Source organism: Colletotrichum orchidophilum (genome assembly GCF_001831195.1).
Source record: "Colletotrichum orchidophilum strain IMI 309357 chromosome Unknown Scaffold_59.1, whole genome shotgun sequence".
NCBI classification, from domain to species: domain Eukaryota; kingdom Fungi; phylum Ascomycota; class Sordariomycetes; order Glomerellales; family Glomerellaceae; genus Colletotrichum; species Colletotrichum orchidophilum.
In genome coordinates this window covers 235096-254275 of record NW_019173015.1, presented here as the reverse complement: position 1 = coordinate 254275, position 19180 = coordinate 235096, and the positions used below count along the sequence as shown (strand labels likewise).

Sequence of the window (19180 nt, the reverse complement as noted above, 5' to 3'; positions counted from 1 at the left end):
TGCAGCGAGCCTGTCGTGCCCTGGTCGCATCCGAGCTTCCCATGGTTGCAACTCCGCGAGGACATTTGCTCAAACCCCCGGTACCGCCGAGACAATGCCCAGATCGATGGACTCCAGCAGTCCTAGGCGCGAGCATGCATCCCGACATAGCCACTGCATATCAAGCTTCCGTGACAGGAAGTAGTGACTAGCAGGCAGCGCGTGCAGACGATTGGGAGTTTGACTGGTATGATTCGTACACCCCGAACTGGCTGTGACAGGATATAAACCCAGAGATATGCCCGCCTCTCACAAGAACTATGTTTCTTGATCTCCAAGGGAATTAAGCCTCAAACCCATCTCCCTCGCTCAACCCAGTCCAACCCTTCCTCTCAAATACGCAAGACACGCGCGTAGTGTTTGCATTGGACACCCGGCACCATGGTTCGCGCTTCAGCTTACCTCGGCTCCCTTGCCGTTCTCGCCGCCTCGGCGATGGCCAAGGAGATCCAGATGAGTGATGCCATCTCCGCTGAGTTTTACGACTCTGGCAAGGTCCACGAACAGGTCATTGCTGCCAAGAAGGTAAACAAAGGAATCTCAATCATCACCGCCAGTACTCCGACTGACACAAAATACAGGCAGAGTTCGCTCGCCAGAGAGAAGCTGGTGCTTATAACAGTGAGGTCTGGCCTGAACTGGGTTACACCCCCTGTGTGAATGGTTGGGCCGAGGCCGTCATTGGAGACAGGAACAACACCTTCAGGTGCCACAACGTAGGTTTCCTTGTCATCATAGCTCTTCCCGAGACACTCGAGTAACACATTCAAGGCCGATTTGTACTCCTTCCTCAGCCACGCCGCCCTCGGTGGACCCCTTGCCGAGGGGTCTTCCTCTTGGGGATGGACCAACGACGACGGTCGTGAATTTGTCGCCATCGGCCAGTACGAGGGGACCGCTTTCGCCGAAATCCTCTCGGACGGCAAGCTCGTATACCTCGGTCGCCTGCCTCAATACTCGGCGCCCTCCGAGTGGCGTGAGATCCGCTCCTATAAGCATTACATGGTCATCGGCTCCGAGGCCGTCGACCACGGCATCCAGATCTTCGACATGAAAAAGCTCTTGGAAATTGACCCGGCTAGCCCGGTCGTCTTCGACGCCAAGGCCGACTTGACCAGCCACTTCAACTCCCTTCTGCCCCTGGGCCGTGCTCACAACGTCGTCATCAACGAGGAGCTCAACTACGGTGTCGCCGTCGGCGCCGCGCCCCGGACAGACCCCCTCTGCGCCGCTGGTCTGAACTTCTTCGACCTGACGGACCCCGCTAATCCCGTCTCTCTGGGTTGCGCGAAGGACGATGGCTATGTCCACGATGCCCAGTGCCTGGTCTACCGTGGTCCCGATAAGCGCTACCAGGGACGTGACATTTGCTACGCCTACAACGAGGATACCCTCACCATCTACGACGTTACCGACAAGGCCAACGTTACTAATATTATCTCCCGCATCTCGTACGAGGGTGCTTCCTACACTCACCAGGGTTGGGTCCTTGATGTGAACAATCAGGAGTTCCTCGTCCTCGATGATGAGCTCGACGAGGTACGTTGATCGAACAGAAAACTCTTGCACCTGCACAAGCTAATATTGGTACCATAGGTTCGTGGCAACGGCCCAGGCGGGGATGGCTACCCCGTAACTTTCATCTGGGACATCAAGGACCTTGAGAACCCCAAGCAGACGGGAGGTGCGTATCGCGAACAAACCTGTTCCGAAGCCACAACAGCAATACTAACAACGGTACAGAGTTCAAGCACTCCACCAAGTCCATCGACCACAACCAGTACGTCATCGACAGCTACATCTACCAATCCCACTACGGCGCCGGTCTCCGCGTCCTCGACGGCACCTCCATCCCCTCGGACCCCACCGGCGCCGGCATCTGCGAGGCCGCCTACTTTGACATCTACCCCGAGGACGACGACTTTGAGGGCGGCGGCTACGTCGGCTTCGTCGGCACCTGGTCCTCGTACGCCTACTTCCCCTCGGGCTACATCTTCATCAACACCATCGAGCGCGGCGCCTTCGTCGTCAAGCTGACCGGCAAGGACTGCCCCAAGGCCCCCGTCTGCAACGCCGACAACTGCCTGCGCTCGTTCCGCGCCACCTCCGTCCCCGGCCGCCTCGAGGAGTCCCAGGCGTTCTGCGCGTCCTTCCTCAGCAAGCCCGTCAAGGACGCCAGCGTCCTCCCCGCGCACGCCGTGCAGAACTGCGCCATGGAGAACAAGGTTGCCCAGGCTAGCAGTGCCTGCGCCTGTCTGCCCGCTGCCACCCCTGCTCCTTGAGTAGGGTGATTGGAAATGAAAAGAAATGCGAAAATGGGTGGGACATGTTACGCGTGATTCGACTTGAATAATTCTTAGTATCTAGTTTACCCTCTCAGTTGGTTGCCCATGACACATGGCTTCTGAGAGAATGTTAGCAACAATTGATGAACATTTTCGTACGGAAGTCGCGCATCTATATCTTCGAGGCCAAGTAGCAGAATCAGGATGATGCCGACATTCACCTCTACATTCAGGATCGCTTTTACTCATTCAACTCCAGCAATGACTTGGTTGGGAACTCGCCGGGTGTAACGGAAGATGACAATTATTCAGAACTAATCTTTTGGATTGAGATCTAAACACCATTACCTCATCGCCAGGCAAATTATTTCTCAAGATTGACAGTTGGTTTCAGAATGGTCAGCGGAACAAGTCTGGTAAAGGCCTCTTCCTTCTGCTCCATAACAAATCTGACATGCCCTACCAGGCAGGATTGAACAATTCTCGCGTGTACAGGTTTATAGGCTGAGCTTCACACAGCATCGCTTTCTATGACATTGAATATGAGATCTCGGACAAACAGCCCGAAATGTCACGTCGGATGTCGGCGCACGGGCCGGTGAGTGGGTCCCGATATCGCCGGTGATACGTACCGAAGCAGAGAAGCGCCCGGCAGGAACCGGCGTTGATCATGCTTGACATCCCCAACGTCGAGGGTTTGATACTTCATTGATCCGAGCTATTGGCTTTCAGTTATTCTGTCCCCAGATATTCCATACTATGAATTGGCTTGGTCGGAATATGGCACCTAAGCAAAATCTCCCCCTCGATGGAACATGCTTACATTGAAAACAAAAAAAACCTTAGGCGGACACAACTTAGAGCAAGCTTATTCAGTAGCAGAAGATTCCTCCATCATCAGACTACTGTGTGCTCTCACGTCCCCTGGAGTTCATCGCGTTTAAGGTGTGCAACAAGCTAAAGAATTGCAAGCTACCCACGGACCTTGCTGCGGCGATCTCGAAACGCGCCCTTGAAACATCAAGAAGGCCGTCGAGAGTTGTCCCAAGCTTTCTTTCTTGGTCTACAACGACACATAAGACATCAGACCGAACTTTCCTCCTACCAAAATCATCAAAAGTAAAAAAAAACAAAAGGCACTGACCAAAATGAGTATACGCATGCTTCTCGCGGGTCTGGCCTTTGGCCAGACACTGGGCCTCAAGTCACAAGTCCCGATGGCCGAATCGTGCGCCGCCAGCCCGCTGCTCCCAGACTCTCAACTCGCCTGCAGCAAAGCCACAATCTTGAAATCGGGAGAGTTGCCTGTCCTTGACAATGTCGCCGGAAACAGGACAGAAAAGCCGCCCAAGAAGGACATTTGGCGTTCGGACGAAGGCTGGCAAGGCCCTCACTCTTGCGCCGGTGCCTTTTGCGCCTACTCGCGACCGTCCTTCGCCAACGGCCGCGGCATCGTCCTCGTGAGCACAGCGTACAACGCCGAAGAGGCGTCTCATCTCGAGGCCTTTGCCAAGGAGTCTATCAAGGGGGAGGGCGACAGCGAATTGTTTCGCGTCGTGGAGATGCCCGGCAAGGGACTGGGTCTCATCGCGAACCAACCTATTCGGCGTGGGCAGCGTATCATGGCTCATCCGCCGGCGGTCGTCGTGCACCGGAGGTTCGTAGACGTTCTCGATCTGGAGAACCAGTATCGTCTGCTTGATGTCGCCGCTGCGCAGCTTCCCGAGGATACCAGAAAGACCTTCATGGCGCAGATGGGGCAGTCAGGCGAGCAAAAGTCTACAGGACACAAGGTCCACGATATTATGCACACCAACTCGTTTGAGCTGGGCCTCGGGATTCGAGACGGCCATCACTTTGGCAACTACCCAGAGGTTTCGCGTTATAATCATGATTGTAGGCCCAAGTGAGTTACACGAGCTTCATCATGGTATCCTAGCTATGGATCAATCATCTGACAGAAACCCAGCGTCGCCTTCTACATTGACGACTCGGACATGCGTCACTACACGCACGCCATCAAAGATATCCAGCCCGGCGAGGAACTCACCATTTCCTACGTCGACTCGCTGAGCTCCCGCGCCGTCCGCCAGGACCGAGCTCAGCGCAACTGGGGATTCGGATGCACCTGCCAGCAATGCAGTCTCTCCGAGGCCTTCATCCGCTCTTCCGATCAACGTCTCGGCAAGATGTGGCAAATTGAGCAGCAGATGAGCCACTGGAACGGGGCGCAGGTTGACGAGGAGATGATCGAGGAGCTGATTTCGCTCTACCGACAAGAGCAGCTGGATCAGTCTCACGGCTCTGATGCGTTTAGACTGGCTGCGCTGAATTACAACTCTTTGGGGATGGAGGAGGAGGCGCTTGAGTATGCCAAGCTTGCTGAAGAGCAACTCTTGCTGGAGAAGGGTCCGCGGGCGAAGCAGATCAATGATATGAGAGACTTGTTACAGAACCCGAAAGAGCACTACAGTTGGCGACAGAGAGTTTGATCAGTGCTATTCGTGCAACTTACCTCGTATTCGAAGCTTGACTGAAGTAGTACACATCTTCTTGGTGGAAAACAGTATTTCAATCAGAAAAAATGTAATCGTGTAGCTATCTTTGTAGCTCCACATCAAATGCAATCCAGCAACTTGTATTTCGTGTACGCCACACGCCAAATCTCAGATGTTCGCCAGGTCTTTTCGACCGAGTGAATCCTAGAAAGGGCGGCTTTCAACTTCCCTCTTGAGGTCGGCGTTGAACTGGTTCCAACCAACGAGAGTCTTCTGCCTGAATCCCCACCTCGGTGCCATGAGGAACGCCAACAGCCCACGAAACTCTTCGACCTGGATAAACGTTGTCCCTCCAGAGTTCTGTTCGCTGGGATTGAACCAGAACTCATGTCTTCCAATGAACAATAGAGGGATCGACCCCACCCACTCGAGAGTCTCTGTGGTATTTTCCTGCACGAAGGAGAGAGTTTCAGCATCAATCATGAGTATCACAAAACAGCATATCCCTCTCGAAGAGGCAGGCTGAGCCGCCACTCACCCTGATGACTGGGCTGAACGTCATTCCTCCCATGTCAACCTTGATCTTATCGCCGTCCTTGAGCTCCGAGGGATCCTTGCCCGGCTCTGCCGGCTCGAAAGCCCACTTCTGACTCCACTGTTTGTATTTGCTGAACTCCAGAAACTAATCACATGCAGCGTCAGCCACCCAGAAGTCAATGATCTGTCCGAAACGTGCTCGTATAGGTATGCTATTATTTCATACCACTGATCTCACAGCCGACGGCGGGGCCTGGATTTCAATCTCGGCTGAGACGCTGTTTGTTTGCCCCATGGCTACTTTAGTCTAAAGTTAGCTACCGTGGCTCTGTCAGACGGCTTGGGTTCAACAAGGGCGTGATCTGTCGGTTCTGGGTAGCTCAGATTGGGAATTTTCTCGTTGCCACATAACCGTGGTAATGCCAATTGAATAAAAGACACCCAAGGTACGCAATATAATCATCTGGTGCCGTAGATGGGAATTCCCGGGTTCATATAGTTTTTCTGGTTATATGACCAGATTACCCCCCCATTGATGCTTATCTGCTGACTGCATACATCCCTGATCACACCCAAGCCACCGGGAGGTAGTCAAGCTGTGATCGGCTAAACTAGCTGGTATTGAACCCCGATACCAGCCACGAACCCCGGGCGGCGCCGCAGCCACAACCTGTCAAACTGAATCCCGCCGGCCGTTGATCAACCCGAAAAACAAATCTCCGACCAAGACACACCGACCCAACCACGACAGACTTTGATTACCAGCCCGCATATAGCCTCCTGTTTCCCCGAATCCCCAAGTTTGTACCATTACCGGTTCCTTTGATCTGGACTCTTTGACCCGTGCCAGACTCCCTCACGCCAAACCAAAGACAAAAGAAACCTTCCCTCAGAATTGTGGTCGCTCGGAAGCAAGCACCCACATGTCGTTGTGGGTGAAGACTCCGGCATGATTGGCTTCCTTCCATGGTGTATCAGGTCTCGCAAGGCACCAGTCAAAGTTGCGCATCAGCTGCTCGATTTGTTAGCCCACATTGGAAATCCGACAATAGGAACCGAGTATCACAAAGATGCGCGGATGGATGCGTTCGGCTCACCTCAAAAATCGTCTTCCCAATCTCCATCATCGCAATAGGCCGGCCCAGGCACTGATACTTGCCATACCCAAAGATGAGCTCGTGCACCCGGTGCATATTCGTCAACCTCCTCTCGTCCTCCTCCAGCAACCACCGCTCCGGCCGGAACTCGTCCGCGTCCTCGCCAAAGATTTCCTTGCTCAGGTGCATCGGCCACGCCGCGGCGTTGATGTTGGTCCCGCCGGGCAAGTACACCGTCTCGCCGTTCACGACCACCGTATCGCCGCCGTCAGGCACCCGCTTGGGATCCATGTTCGTGACGGGCGGGTGCACGCGCATACCCTCCTTGATGACGGCCTGCAGGTACGGCATCCGCCGGTTGTCCGCGTCCGAGACGATGCCCGACAGCCCAGGGACAATCTGCCCGTCCCTGACGAGAGTGTCAATCTCGGCCTGGAGCTTCGCGTAGACGCGGGCGTGGGTGAGGAGGTAGAGCATGATGATGCGCAGAGACGCGGCGGTGGTGTCGGAGCCCGCAATCATCTGCAGCGTCGTCTCGGAGAGGATCTCGTCCTCGCTGAGGCCGTGCCGGATAAAGGAGGCAATCATGTCGGACCGCTTCTCCGTGTCGCGCGCCAGTCGCTCCTTGATGATGGCGCGGCCGTTGGCAAACATGCGGCCAAAGCCGGACGCGTCCGTCTCCTTGGGTCCGAGGAGACGCGCGACAAAGGGCTTTTGCAGGATCTTGTAGAGACCCAGGCCGATCTTGTAAGTGAAGATTGTCATGCCGACCTCGGCTGACTCGGCGACGCCAAACATGTCCTCGTCGGCGCGCAAATCACCAAAGGGCTTCCCGTAGCTAATGTTGCTGATGACGTCCAACGTCAGGTACTGCATCTTCATTGCCAGGTCCATTGGCCGCGCCGCGAACTCTGTTGAAATATACTTTGATCGAATGAGTTGTACGAGCTCCGACACGTGTGTGTCGACCGACTCTTCTAGCGCAAGGTTCTCTTTGCCAGAATACTTTTTTGGGGGGGTAATCCGTCAGTCAGGAATACTTTAGTCGTGAGACCCCGACGAGGTCCAGGTCATGGAACTTACCCCGGCTCCCATCCGCTGCCTCAGCACCCTGTGCTTTTCCTCGTCCATCTCACTGAAAACGTGATCATTTTCCGACATGTGCCGGCACGCGCGGTAGTACCACTCCGTCCGCGTGTAGGGCGACCGGATGCCGCTCATGTAGACGAGAAGCTCGGGCGAGGAGGTGATCAGGTCGTTCGGCCCGACGCGAGCGATCGTCCCTGCGAATGGTTCTTCATGTTAGCGCGGGCCACGGCGCGAGCTTGGCAAAAGTAGAGCATTGCGCTTTGTAACAAGAAAAGGGTCTCGAGAAAAAAAAAAACTTGACGGAAGCGTACCGTATTTCCTGCATACTTCATCGTACTTCAGATGAGACTTGAAAGTCAGAATCGCCCAGGCGTGCCAGGCCTCTGTCCAGCCGCAGAGGACCGGCCCCTTGAACGCCCTGAGCCGGTTATAAGTCCGGACCTTTTGGCCGACGTAGGCGAGCAGCAGGATCGCCGCAAAGAGCCAGCGGAGGCTGTACAAGAGTGAAATGAGACCCATCTTTGCCCGCGGTTCTTGGATCCAAGATGCGAATGTGTTCAAAGGAGAAGGTGATCAACATGTGGGATTTGGGAAATCAGGTTGGTCCCGGGACGGCGGCTCAGAGGGTCTTAAAAGGAAGTTTGGAGGCCGGCTAGTTCGCCATGGTCTCTTCGGATTGTATTTCTGATGGCATGCTATCATTTCGCTTGAGAGAGCGAGGGCCTCATGGTGGGCAGTGGCACCTTGAGAGGACTGGGGGGGTAAATGTCAGGTTGATTCGTGGGTGCCGATCCCGTAATTTTTTTGGTTTCTCGGGAAAGGGGCAACGGCAGTTGAGCGGTTCTGCGGTTGAGCTTTGACGATTGAGATAATTGATAAGGAGGGAAAGGGACCCCCCCCGTTCGACCGGGACCCCGGATGCAGTCAAGGGTCACGACAGCCAAGGGTTCACAAAAAGCCACTGGGCGTCATATCGTCCGGTTTCTGCTTTGCTTTTGTGCCCCCTTTTCACCGGTGAGGATACGGCCTGCGTACCAATCTCCAATGGCAGTGAAGTTGCTCGAAGCGTGTGTGTGGCCAAGTGTTCCCATCTAGTCGTCTTGCATATGTAAAGGTCGCGAATCGGCGTCACGGCGAGTCTGGAACTCCGTCTGAGGAAAGGATTTTGGGGTTCAGAACTCCAGATGACGTGGGCCTGACGCCAGTTCATCCTTGGTATTGTGCTTCATGTGTAATCCCATTATTCACTGAGGGATTTGTCTAGCATGCTAGGCAGCGGCTGATTGGACTTGGCCGTCGAACGATGGCCGATCGTGCTTGGTTTCGAGGGCGTGCAAAAGCAATGTTCAGTTCTATAGGTGATATGTTTTAAGGAAAAAAACAAGAATGATCGGATGCTGCATCCGTGCACTCTCAGCTGTCGGGCACTACGGAATTGCCACCGGACTTCTTCCGATTATTAAGTAATCATTCCTGGGCAGCAACGCAGAGAGCCTAATGCCCATTTTCACACGGAGCGTCGAGACATGTTCATCGTTGGAACAATGTTTCCCCTAGCTGCGCTTAAGCTGCACTTTAAGAACAAGCCTTACTCACGGGCCAGGTTCATGCGTGTTGCTGTTGGGATAAGGGGACTGCTTTTTGTTTTGAGGTTCAATGGTCCAGATGGGGAAATAGTCGACCCCCACGTTGCACCAACATCTGCGAGCAGCGGACATCCCAGCCGCCGCCCAGGAAACCCCAGCCAAATCTCGAACTTCAGTCGGGGCAGCATGAGCAACCAAACGCCTCCCCTCTGCAACGTAGCATTGAACCATACAAACCGGGGTTTTGTGAGGTTTGTGAGGGAAAGTAATTAAATGATAAACTATCTTGAATCACGTCTTTCGATTTTTATTCGGCTTCAACCTGACAGTATAGGGCCTCATTCTGGCCCGGTCAGAACAGTCAATCAAGCAAGGGTATTTGTGACACGCGAAGCAAGTGAACCAACAAAACACCAAACCAACACAACTCGGTACCAACGCAACCTTAATTGAACCGCGTCCTTCAAAAATGATCGACCCACAACCATGATGCCATGCTGAAGATTTTCGCGGTCATCTCCCAGTGCGCATTGTGTTTGTAGCTTCCCTAGTTTTTACCGTGAGCGCCTTCGAGGTAGTCCGCAGTACCATGATCACCAAACAGTCAACATAAAAGAGCCGCACCAGGATTCTTTACCGAAGCAAACTCCCTTGGTTCATATCGTTCTTAGCGTATTCGGTAGACCAGAATCAGGCAAAGGCACATAATATCGCCGCCTCTCGGAAAAGTTCAACCTCGAGCACATCAACATCGGCGACGTCCTGCGCGGGATGTGAACAGCAGAAATCAATTTCACACGCAAATAGTATCCGGGCAAACATGATTTGCAGGGAATTTAGGTCCGATTGCAATCACAATGACCATTCTTAAAGACCGAAGCACGATGTTGATGGAGGGCGACACAGAAGTCTTCATTTTTACATGATGGGTTCCATGGCATCCGCAATGCTCGGATATGAGAACAAACGCAATCATGTCCAGGTCCTCATCGGTCCCGTCAGCTTCCTGCTGTTGCTTTAATGCTCAAAAGAAACCACATTGAGTCGACTGCTTCCCCGCGGTAGCTTCGACGACCAGGCACAGGGCATCCGAAACCGCCTCGTCGCTTTCAAAACCAAATTGTCCCTCATTCTTCACGAATTCCGCAAGAGAGAGATGTCGAAAGTTGTTGACGCTGAGCAATCCGTCGTTCAAGTCCATTAGCAACTAGTCACAATAGTCCAGCCTCTAGCGTTGCTGAGCTCCTGCATTAGCGCGATGTTTGGTTTAGGATGATTTATCCGTAATGCTGTGATTGGTAGGGTAGCATCTACCCGCTCAATGACACCAAATTTATGTACGCTCATTTGTAGGCTTGCATTGTGTCGTAGCGCCACATGTGGCGCCGCCCAATATATTGCCACCAGATACCGCCTGCCACGGAACGACCGCTCCGTGGGCTCGCTCCGTACGGCATATAAATCTGCGATCCCATATAAGAGCTTTACTTAGCTTAATCAATCCACTTACTATTACATATGCCATCCGCTCGATACCTCACCTTGTAATACATTGTCACACATATCATATTTGGGTACTTTGACAGGGATGACAGGACTGCCAAATCACACAAGTTTACCTGTCACTGCTCAAGACCTTCCCCAGCAAATTGGTTATATAGTGCATTAATATGCATTAGATCATTCTATTTTTGTAATATTATTACATGCTGAAGTAAAACCGTCATTCCCAATCTTGCGCCTGTGGTGCCTTGAAACTCCAATTCATCATCATCACTCATGGATGGTTTACTGCTCAGCAGTCATGACAGTGGCACTCTCGTCCTCAGTCTCGACCATATTGATCTTTGAGGCCTTCTTCTTCTTCTTGCGGTCCTTGCGGCCGGCAGCAGTGGTGATTTGAGGAGGCGGGACCGGTGCAGCGATGGGAGCAGCTACGGGCACCATGGGAACAGGTGCGGGAGCCACCGCGGGAGGAGCAATGACTGCCGGCGCCGGCTGAGGAGCTGAAACAGGAACGGTGGCTCCAGCTTGAGGGACCGCGGCGTTGGGGTCTACTGCCGGAACAGCGGGGGATTCAGGAGCGGCCGCTGGAGGTTCAGGAGCGGCCGCCGGGGGTTCAGGAGCGGCCATGGGGGGTTCAGGAGCGGCTGCGGGGGGTTCAGGAGCGGCCGCGGCCGGAGGGGCAGGCGCTTGATCAGGCCATGCTGGGGCAACTGCGGGGGGAGCAGGAGCTGCGGCAGCAGGAGGAGCGGCAGCAGGTGGAGCAGCAGCAGGTGGAACTGCAATCGGGATAGCGTTGGGGTTGGCTGGTGTAGCAGGAGGAGGAACCACAACTGGGACAGCAGCTGCAGCCGGCTCAGCGTAGATGACGATGGCCTGGTCTATGACAGACTCGATCTGAGACCTGCTCTCGGCCGCGATTCTCTGCCCGGCTCTAGGGACCTTTTGCTCGAGCGCGACAGTCAAGGCCATGCTGGAGACCTTCTGCCTCTGGAGCGACTCCAATGCAACACCACTGACCCCAATGTTATCAAGAATAGGCTTGCGGGAGACCAAGTCTTTGACGGTGACTGTCGTCTGGTCGATGAGAGCGTCTGTGGTCCGTCGAAGCCTGGCAGATTTGATGGCAGTAAGCTCACCAGCAGCCTGGATATTGACTGTGGCCTGGTCGGTGGCCACCTGGGCCTGTTGAGAGAAGATGAGGAGGTTGTTCGCCGTGACTGCGCCACCGTCCAACGAGAGGACTGCGGCATCGACGTTGGCGAGTGATTCTGATACGGGAGCCAGAGCTCGCTCAATGGCATCGAGATCACCTTCAGCTCTCTCCTCAATCTGGATAACCCGGACAGGTTGGAGGGGTGCGGCAGCGATGATCGCCGCCTGGGCGAAGAGAGCAAGGGCCAAATGTGTGGTGACCATTTTGATATGAAGGTGACCGACAAAGGGTCTGAAGGTTTTCGAAGAAAATACTTTTGGCTATGGGAATGACCAAGCTGTTGTTTTTGAGATCCTTGTCTGATGCCCCAAAAGATAATTCCTCTTCGGGGGGAGATCAAATAGGTTTATAAGCTTTGGTCAACCCGTCTGTGTTGGTTGAACCTTGGATCACATCCAAGACCATGATGGAGACATGCGCCCTCGTAAGCTCCCGTCTGCGTTTGTAGCATGAGACCCTTAGACACCTCCGTACCTGGAAGAAGTCGATAGTCCTCGAGCTTGCAGCGGCACACATCCTGAGAGTGTCGTATTCGAATCCGAAAGCAGCCTTCACAACGGCAGCATCTGCGTCCCCGACGCAAGGATCCTCTGAAGGCAGGCCGCTAACGTCCGTGTTGACGTCCGTGATTCTCGGCCGGGAAGTACTAATATGCAGCCATTTTCCACTTTTGGCAGTCTGACAGGTACACGACAGGCAAATTGATCGTCGACCGGCGGCCGAAAGGAGGATTAAGCTTCTGTAGGCAAGAAACCCCTGACCCGTGCGAGCAAGCTGGTGCAGGGACCCGATGCAACAACGATGAGGCCCTAGCGACACGGCGACAACTGGGCTGCATGGGCCATGAAACGGATCGCGCTTTGCCGACAGTAACGCCGACGGCGAAGCCTTTGAAGCTCGGGGAGGCTCCCAAGGGACCTGGGAGGAGACACTATCGGCCGCGGCCATCAGATGCCCAAAATTTGAGATGAACGGACGATAGACACCAAGCTGTGGTCTAAATGCGGTCTGAGGCAGTTGCCCGGGGATGCAAGGTGAATGATCAGACGTGTTTCGTGGACATGCCTTGTTGGCGAGTGTCGTGGATGTAGGTATTTGGTGATGAGCGCAGATATCGCTGCGCCCCTTCGTCTCCAGCCGATTTAGTCTTTCCACTTGCCAGTTCCCTTTCGCCGTGCTTCAATAACATCCGAGCTTCTTAACGTCGACGGGACGCCCCCGAAATCCATTTCGACGAGGCTACACTACCTTAACTGGGTAGCTCCGTCCGTACATTCCGTGGTAAACATCTCGGTCCTTGATACGAACGCGACTTGGGTAGCTCCATCCGTAGATTTCGTATCTCGGTCATTGATACGAACGCGACTTGGTCGCTCCATCGTCGATGGACATAGCTCCCCGGTCCCTGGCTAAAAGTCAAAGCTTCGTTCCGTCAGCCAAGACAAATCCACCATCGTCCATGAACCATGAACCATAGGGGTAAATCGGACCTTGTGTGGTGCTTTTAATGAGGAGGAAGACGTGGTGAGGTTCATCTGGGGACCCACAGGCACACTAGCGATCATGACTTTGATATTCCTTTAGTGGGACAAGCCTTCAAAGTTGCCAAGGACAAACCTTGAAGCTAAAATGCGTTTGCATATAAGCCTTGCGTATCCCTTCTGCAGCTGACGGGAACAACACAATTGGCATCCTCGTGTTATCGTGGAGGGGCCAACTACGCGCAGGATGCATGTAGGATGTGATCCTACGTGGACGAGCTTCCTAGATGGTCACCGAGAGGCCGATCAATGAGGTGACGAAAAGCAGTACGCATCCCATAATGAGTCAGACCGATTGGCTTCCGAGCCAGCCATACGCATACCTGGATAAGAACCCCACGCCGAAGAGACCCCGCATGAGAAAGCAAGCGGCGCGACCTTTCCGGGCGTACAAGTATAGGCGTGGTCTTCGCGACAAATTCGAGGAAGTCGCTCCAACTTACACGGAAACCAGTCGCGGGCGTCAGATAACTGGGAAACATGCCAATCGATATTCAGCCAGTGTTGGAGGGCGATCTTCGGCGGTGCGCCGAGATTGAGAACCTGGCGTTCGCGGGGAGCCCAATGAACCCAGTTTTGTTCCCCGGACCCATGCCGGAGGATATCATGGGGATTCGAGCAGCGGAAATGGCCAAACAGTTTCGAGAGGACCCAACCGTGCGCTTCTACAAAGCGGTGGACACTGATCTCTCTGGCGACGAAGCGATCATTGCTTGGAGCAAGTGGAACGCGTATTCGGAGGGCTTGCCGGTGCCAAAACCACGTGTCTGGGGACCAGGCTGCAACGAGGAGGCATGCACACTGTTGTTCGCCGGCTTGGACCAGATGCGCGAGCGTTTGATGGGTGGCAAGCCGGTCGTCTGTAAGTGGTGGATTTCGCCCTTTTGATGCGTTGATGGCGGAGGCGAATGACAAACTAACGCGGACAACAGATCTGCATATCTTGGTGACGGACCCAAAGCACCAAAGACGTGGGGCCGGGTTGCAGTTGATGACGCCAGTAATGCAAGAAGCTGTTCGGCTGGGTGTTCCCGCGTACCTCGAGTCCTCTGTTTCCGGCCATCATCTATACCAAAAGGTCGGGTTCAAGGATATCCACGAGCACCGGGTGGACTTTAGCAAATTTGGCCAGTCGGAGCCTCACTTGAACTGGGCGATGCTCTGGGAGCTCCCCAACCGGCGATGCCCATGAGTGCACGGTCGAACGGTGGGAATCCGATACAATACGTCTTAGGTGGAGGGGATGGAGCAACCGCTTGAGACAAGAATCCTTCTTGACGATGATGATCTCATGGAACCATCGCAAAATCCGAAGAGGACCGTTTGATAGGCGAGGTTGATCGGAGACAGACACAGACACATCTGTATCAATAGTTTGCCGTTCTGAAGAAACAAATGCACATTTCAGCCCTGACGGGCCCCCAATGGGCCTCCCCGATAGATGTGCAGGGACCTTAATACTGTGCAGAACGATGCGCCTCACTGTCCGGCTCCACATATTGTCTAAGCAGCCGGACAGTGTGGATTACTAAGATACACCCAGCGCCTAGGTAAATTGAGTGCAGTGACAGGCACTGGAAGCGGGGCGGCTTGTGGCCCCTGCACCTTTGACTTGCACCTGCCGATGCCTCGCGGCCCCACTGTGAGCGGTGGAATTGATGATGAAATCGAACCCGACCTTCCACTGCTGCATTGGAGGGGCCCGGGCCTGCACTGCTAAACTCCGACATCAGCAAGAGCACCGACCGATTCAATACTCCCCCACGCCGTCCCTTTTGTCTATGGCTGCCATCGCGTGGAATACGAGCTCCTACCTCACATAGCTGTAGCTCATACCTCACAGACCGGCACCATGTCGTACGTCGCGCCCATCCATAGGCCAAGCAGCATACGGCAGGCCATCAGAATACGCCTATCCGAGGAAGACGAGAACGAGAGCTTGGTGGCAGCGTGAGTTTGGCTCTCCTCCTGTACTGCACCTCCTTCGTGGTTTCCCTCTCTCTCGCCGAGATGTCTCATTGTCAGGCAGGAGAGCAAGGTCTTTGACGTGTAGCACCTCCCACTAACAACCTCCAAGGCGATCAAACAGACTGGAAGTATGGCGCATTACGCCTACCGACATGTACTTGCTCGGCTCCGCCGCAGTCTACGGCACCATCCTCCTCCTACAGCGACTGCGACCCAAGGACAGCAAGGCTGACCTGCTTTTTGTCGGCACCGATCGATTTCAATACTTCACGGCGAGGTGGGACTCTGGCACACAGAGGCTCCAAACGGAGCAGGTCGTCGAGGATACGGCCGAGCCGCACATGCGCGAAGCGCAGAGCCAGGACAAGTGCCTGGTTGACCCGACAGGGAGGTTCATGGCGATGCATTTGTGGGAGGGTGTCATGAACGTCATGCGCTTGGGAAGTAGGAAAGGACAGCTTACTCGCCTTGACGATGCATGGGAACAGGTCCGCCTCTCCGAGCTCTTTATGAAGGCGAGCACTTTTGTGCCCACTGAGACTGGCCACCCCACCGTTGCCTTCTTATACCAGTCCAAGATCGACAAGGAGGATGCGAGACTCGCCATCTACAGACTAATGACGGACGACAAGAACACAAATGTTTCGAGATTCGACCCAGACCGGGATAGAGATCTCGACATTGAGATCAAGGACCCTTATGCCCGCATCCTCATCCCTGTGGACATCGTCGAGGATGAAGTAAAGCGATACCACAAAAGAGACACATCAACGGCCAAGGCACAACTCGGTGGCCTAATTGTGGTTGGCGAAACCCTGCTGGTTTATGTCGATACCTTGACAAAGTCTGTCGTGGAGAGTGCATTGGTCAGCCCAGCCATATTCGTCGCATGGGCTGCCTATGATGACACAAATTTCTTCCTCTCAGATGACTACGGCAACCTCCACCTTCTGACGATTGAGACCGAGGGCGTTGTTGTTCTGGGTATGACCATGAAGACTCTCGGTGTGACGTCTCGTGCGTCATGTCTGGTCTATATGGGAGATGGCATGCTTTTCTTGGGCTCTCACTACGGCGACTCGCAATTGTTGCAAGTAGACCTCGCGGAGTTGACGACAAAGCTTGTGCAGACCATTCCAAACATCGCACCTATTCTCGACTTTGCCATCATGGATTTGGGAAACGCCGGAGACAGCCAAGTTGGCAACGCTTTCTCATCAGGCCAAGCGCGTATCGTCGCCGGCTGTGGTGTCCATCAAAATGGCAGTTTGCGAAGCATTCGAAGCAGTGTTGGACTAGAAGACATTGGCGTTCTAGAAGACTTGAAGGATGTCCGTGGTCTCTTCACTCTTCGGTCGCACGGTTCAGAAAAAGTTGACACCCTGGTGGTTTCCTTCATGACAGAAACCAGAGTTTTCAGCTTTGATGCCGAGGGCGGCATTGAGGAAGTGTTTGATTTTCAAGGGCTCACTCTGGATAAGCCGACTCTGATTGCAACAACATTACCCAGTGGTGAATTGCTCCAGGTCACCGCAGCAACTGTGACACTGCTCGATCTGGAGAGCGGCGTTGTTCTAAACACTTGGTCAGTGCCAGATGGCAAGACCATTGTTAATGCGTCTGCCAACAACAAGTGGGTATTGCTGTCCATTAATGGCACCTCTCTGGTATCTTTAAACTTGGCCGATAACCTGGCAGTTCAAGAGCAAGTCTTGGGTCGTGGCGTCGGTGGTGAGGAGGACCAGATTTCTTGCATCCATGCAGCCAGCGATCTCGACAACATTGGCGTGGTAGGCTTCTGGGCAACGGGCTCAGTATCCATCATTGACCTTCGCACGCTTAACGCCCTCCAAGGTGAAACCATCAAGCAAACCGATGATAGTGTCTCTGTTCCCAGGGACATGGTTCTGGTGCAACTACATCCACAGCATCTGCTGGGTCCCACCCTATTCGTGGCCATGGAAGATGGCCAGGTTATGTCGTTTAATGTGTCAAAAGAAGACTTTTCTTTATCGAGTCGCAAGAGCGTCACTCTCGGCAGCAAACAAGCTGGACTTCACATTCTTCCGCGGCCAGGCAATGAGGGCATTAGCAATGTCTTTGCTACTACCGAGCATTCAAGTCTGATATACAGCTCAGAAGGAAGGATCATCTACTCTGCGGCGACTGCGGAGGACGTGACTCATATCGCGCCATTCGACTCTGAAGCCTTCCCAGATGCTATCTTCCTTGCCACGGATCGGAATGTACGAATCGCCCATATCGATGCTGAAAGGAGGACGCACGTCAACCCACTTCCACTGCGCGAGACGGTTCGAAGGGTGGCCTACTCGCCAGCCTTGCGTGCTTTCGGTATAGGCACCATCCGCAGAGAACTCATCAACAACGAAGAGACGGTGACAAGTGCGTTCCAATTGGTTGACGAGATTGTCCTTGGCGTGGTTGGTAAGGCATTCCACCTTGATGGCTCCACATCGACCGAGATGGTCGAAAGCGTCATCAGAGCAGAGCTGCCTGATAGTATGGGGCAAGCTGCCGAACGATTCATTATTGGAACGAGTTACCTGGCAGACCCGGAGATTGATGAAAACAATGATTTCAAGGGCCGGATTCTGGTGCTGGGGGTTGACTATGACAAGAATCCCTACCTGATTGTCAGTCACGAGCTGAAGGGTGCTTGTCGCAGTCTTGGTGTGATGGGTGAAAAGATTGTTGCCGGTTTGAGCAAGACAGTTGTGGTCTACGATTACGCCGAAGAGTCGACCACGTCTGGGGCACTGCGCAAGCTGGCTACTTTCCGCCCTTCGACATTCCCGGTTGACATTAATGTCCACGGAAACATGATTGGCGTCGCTGATCTCATGCAGTCCATGACCTTGCTCGAGTTTGTTCCGGCACAAGACGGAGACAAACCCAAGCTTATGGAGCGTGCTCGTCACTTTCAGTACATTTGGGCCACGTCGGTATGTCACTTGGACGGGCATTCGTGGCTTGAGTCCGATGCGCAGGGCAACCTCATGGTATTGCGAAGGAACCCCGATGCACCAACAGAGCACGACCAGAAGCAGATGGAAGTCATTAGTGAATTCCACCTCGGGGAACAAGTGAACAGGATTCGATCACTCGACATTGTTCCCAACGAGAGCGACCCAATTGTACCAAGGGCGTTCCTCGCAACGGTAAGATAACTTCCAGCCGAGCTTGAAAAGAAAACGAAGACGGATAGTTAACAATCTCCTAGGTTGAAGGGTCGGTTTATGTTTTTGCTGACATCAGGCCGGAGCACCAAAGTTTGCTACTGCAATTCCAAGAGAACTTGGCCGGGGTAGTGAAGACCTTGGGCCAAGCTGACAATGCACCGGGCGGTGGGCTGTCTTTCATGTCGTGGCGAGGGTTCCGGAACGCCAAGCGCGCGGCAGAGGCACCCTTCCGCTTTGTCGACGGCGAGTTGATTGAGCGTTTTCTAGACCTGGATGAGACTAAGCAAGAGGCTGTTGTCGCAGGGCTAGGACCGACGGTGGAGAATATGCGCAACCTGGTCGAGGAGCTGAAGCGCATACATTAAAGCATCATAGGATGATGTAAGATATTTAGTAAAAAGGAGTTGGGCGAATGGACTCGGAATGATTGACGACCATGGCGGTAGGAGTAGATAGTGTGAGAAAGATGACAATGACTAGACAAATTCAATTACCCTATCCGACTGCCTCATGGATCGGTCTCGCGGAAGATGGACGCAAAAGTAATCATTTTCTCAGGATTACCGAGATCAAAGTTTGCTTCTCAGTCGATTTTCCTAATGGGGGACTTGCATTTATCCA

At 53.8% G+C, this 19180-nt stretch overlaps 7 protein-coding genes across 7 annotated transcripts, besides 1 other annotated feature; 4 read left to right on the top strand and 3 right to left on the bottom strand.

The window, feature by feature from the left end:
* Positions 1-420: 420 nt before the first annotated feature.
* Positions 421-2321, top strand: CORC01_07415 (uncharacterized protein; the record flags this gene model as incomplete). Its single annotated transcript, XM_022619051.1, has 5 exons — positions 421-564; positions 621-755; positions 811-1578; positions 1636-1723; positions 1783-2321. 5 exons carry the CDS (start codon positions 421-423, stop codon positions 2319-2321), a joined length of 1674 nt encoding a protein of 557 aa, XP_022474514.1.
* A 1151-nt stretch (positions 2322-3472) lies between these two features.
* CORC01_07414 (uncharacterized protein) lies at positions 3473-4816 on the top strand (the record flags this gene model as incomplete). Its single annotated transcript, XM_022619050.1, has 2 exons — positions 3473-4230; positions 4294-4816. 2 exons carry the CDS (start codon positions 3473-3475, stop codon positions 4814-4816), a joined length of 1281 nt encoding a protein of 426 aa, XP_022474513.1.
* Positions 4817-5026: 210 nt separating this feature from the next.
* On the bottom strand, positions 5027-5654 carry CORC01_07413 (uncharacterized protein; the record flags this gene model as incomplete). Its single annotated transcript, XM_022619049.1, has 3 exons — positions 5027-5272; positions 5361-5504; positions 5586-5654. The coding sequence occupies 3 exons, from the start codon at positions 5652-5654 to the stop codon at positions 5027-5029; spliced, it is 459 nt and encodes a 152-aa protein (XP_022474512.1).
* Positions 5655-6248: 594 nt separating this feature from the next.
* On the bottom strand, positions 6249-8064 carry CORC01_07412 (cytochrome P450; the record flags this gene model as incomplete). The annotated part of the gene is made up of 4 exons (XM_022619048.1): positions 6249-6371; positions 6457-7461; positions 7540-7739; positions 7857-8064. 4 exons carry the CDS (start codon positions 8062-8064, stop codon positions 6249-6251), a joined length of 1536 nt encoding a protein of 511 aa, XP_022474511.1.
* Positions 8065-9988: 1924 nt separating this feature from the next.
* Positions 9989-10057: a sequence feature (Short protein (CORC01_07411, OHE97356.1) was converted to a misc_feature.).
* An 862-nt stretch (positions 10058-10919) lies between these two features.
* Positions 10920-12053, bottom strand: CORC01_07410 (uncharacterized protein; the record flags this gene model as incomplete). Its single annotated transcript, XM_022619047.1, has 1 exon — positions 10920-12053. The coding sequence occupies one exon, from the start codon at positions 12051-12053 to the stop codon at positions 10920-10922; it is 1134 nt and encodes a 377-aa protein (XP_022474510.1).
* A 1818-nt stretch (positions 12054-13871) lies between these two features.
* CORC01_07409 (acetyltransferase) lies at positions 13872-14583 on the top strand (the record flags this gene model as incomplete). The annotated part of the gene is made up of 2 exons (XM_022619046.1): positions 13872-14253; positions 14324-14583. 2 exons carry the CDS (start codon positions 13872-13874, stop codon positions 14581-14583), a joined length of 642 nt encoding a protein of 213 aa, XP_022474509.1.
* A 660-nt stretch (positions 14584-15243) lies between these two features.
* CORC01_07408 (CPSF A subunit region) lies at positions 15244-18924 on the top strand (the record flags this gene model as incomplete). Its single annotated transcript, XM_022619045.1, has 3 exons — positions 15244-15341; positions 15469-18538; positions 18601-18924. The coding sequence occupies 3 exons, from the start codon at positions 15244-15246 to the stop codon at positions 18922-18924; spliced, it is 3492 nt and encodes a 1163-aa protein (XP_022474508.1).
* Positions 18925-19180: the final 256 nt, after the last annotated feature.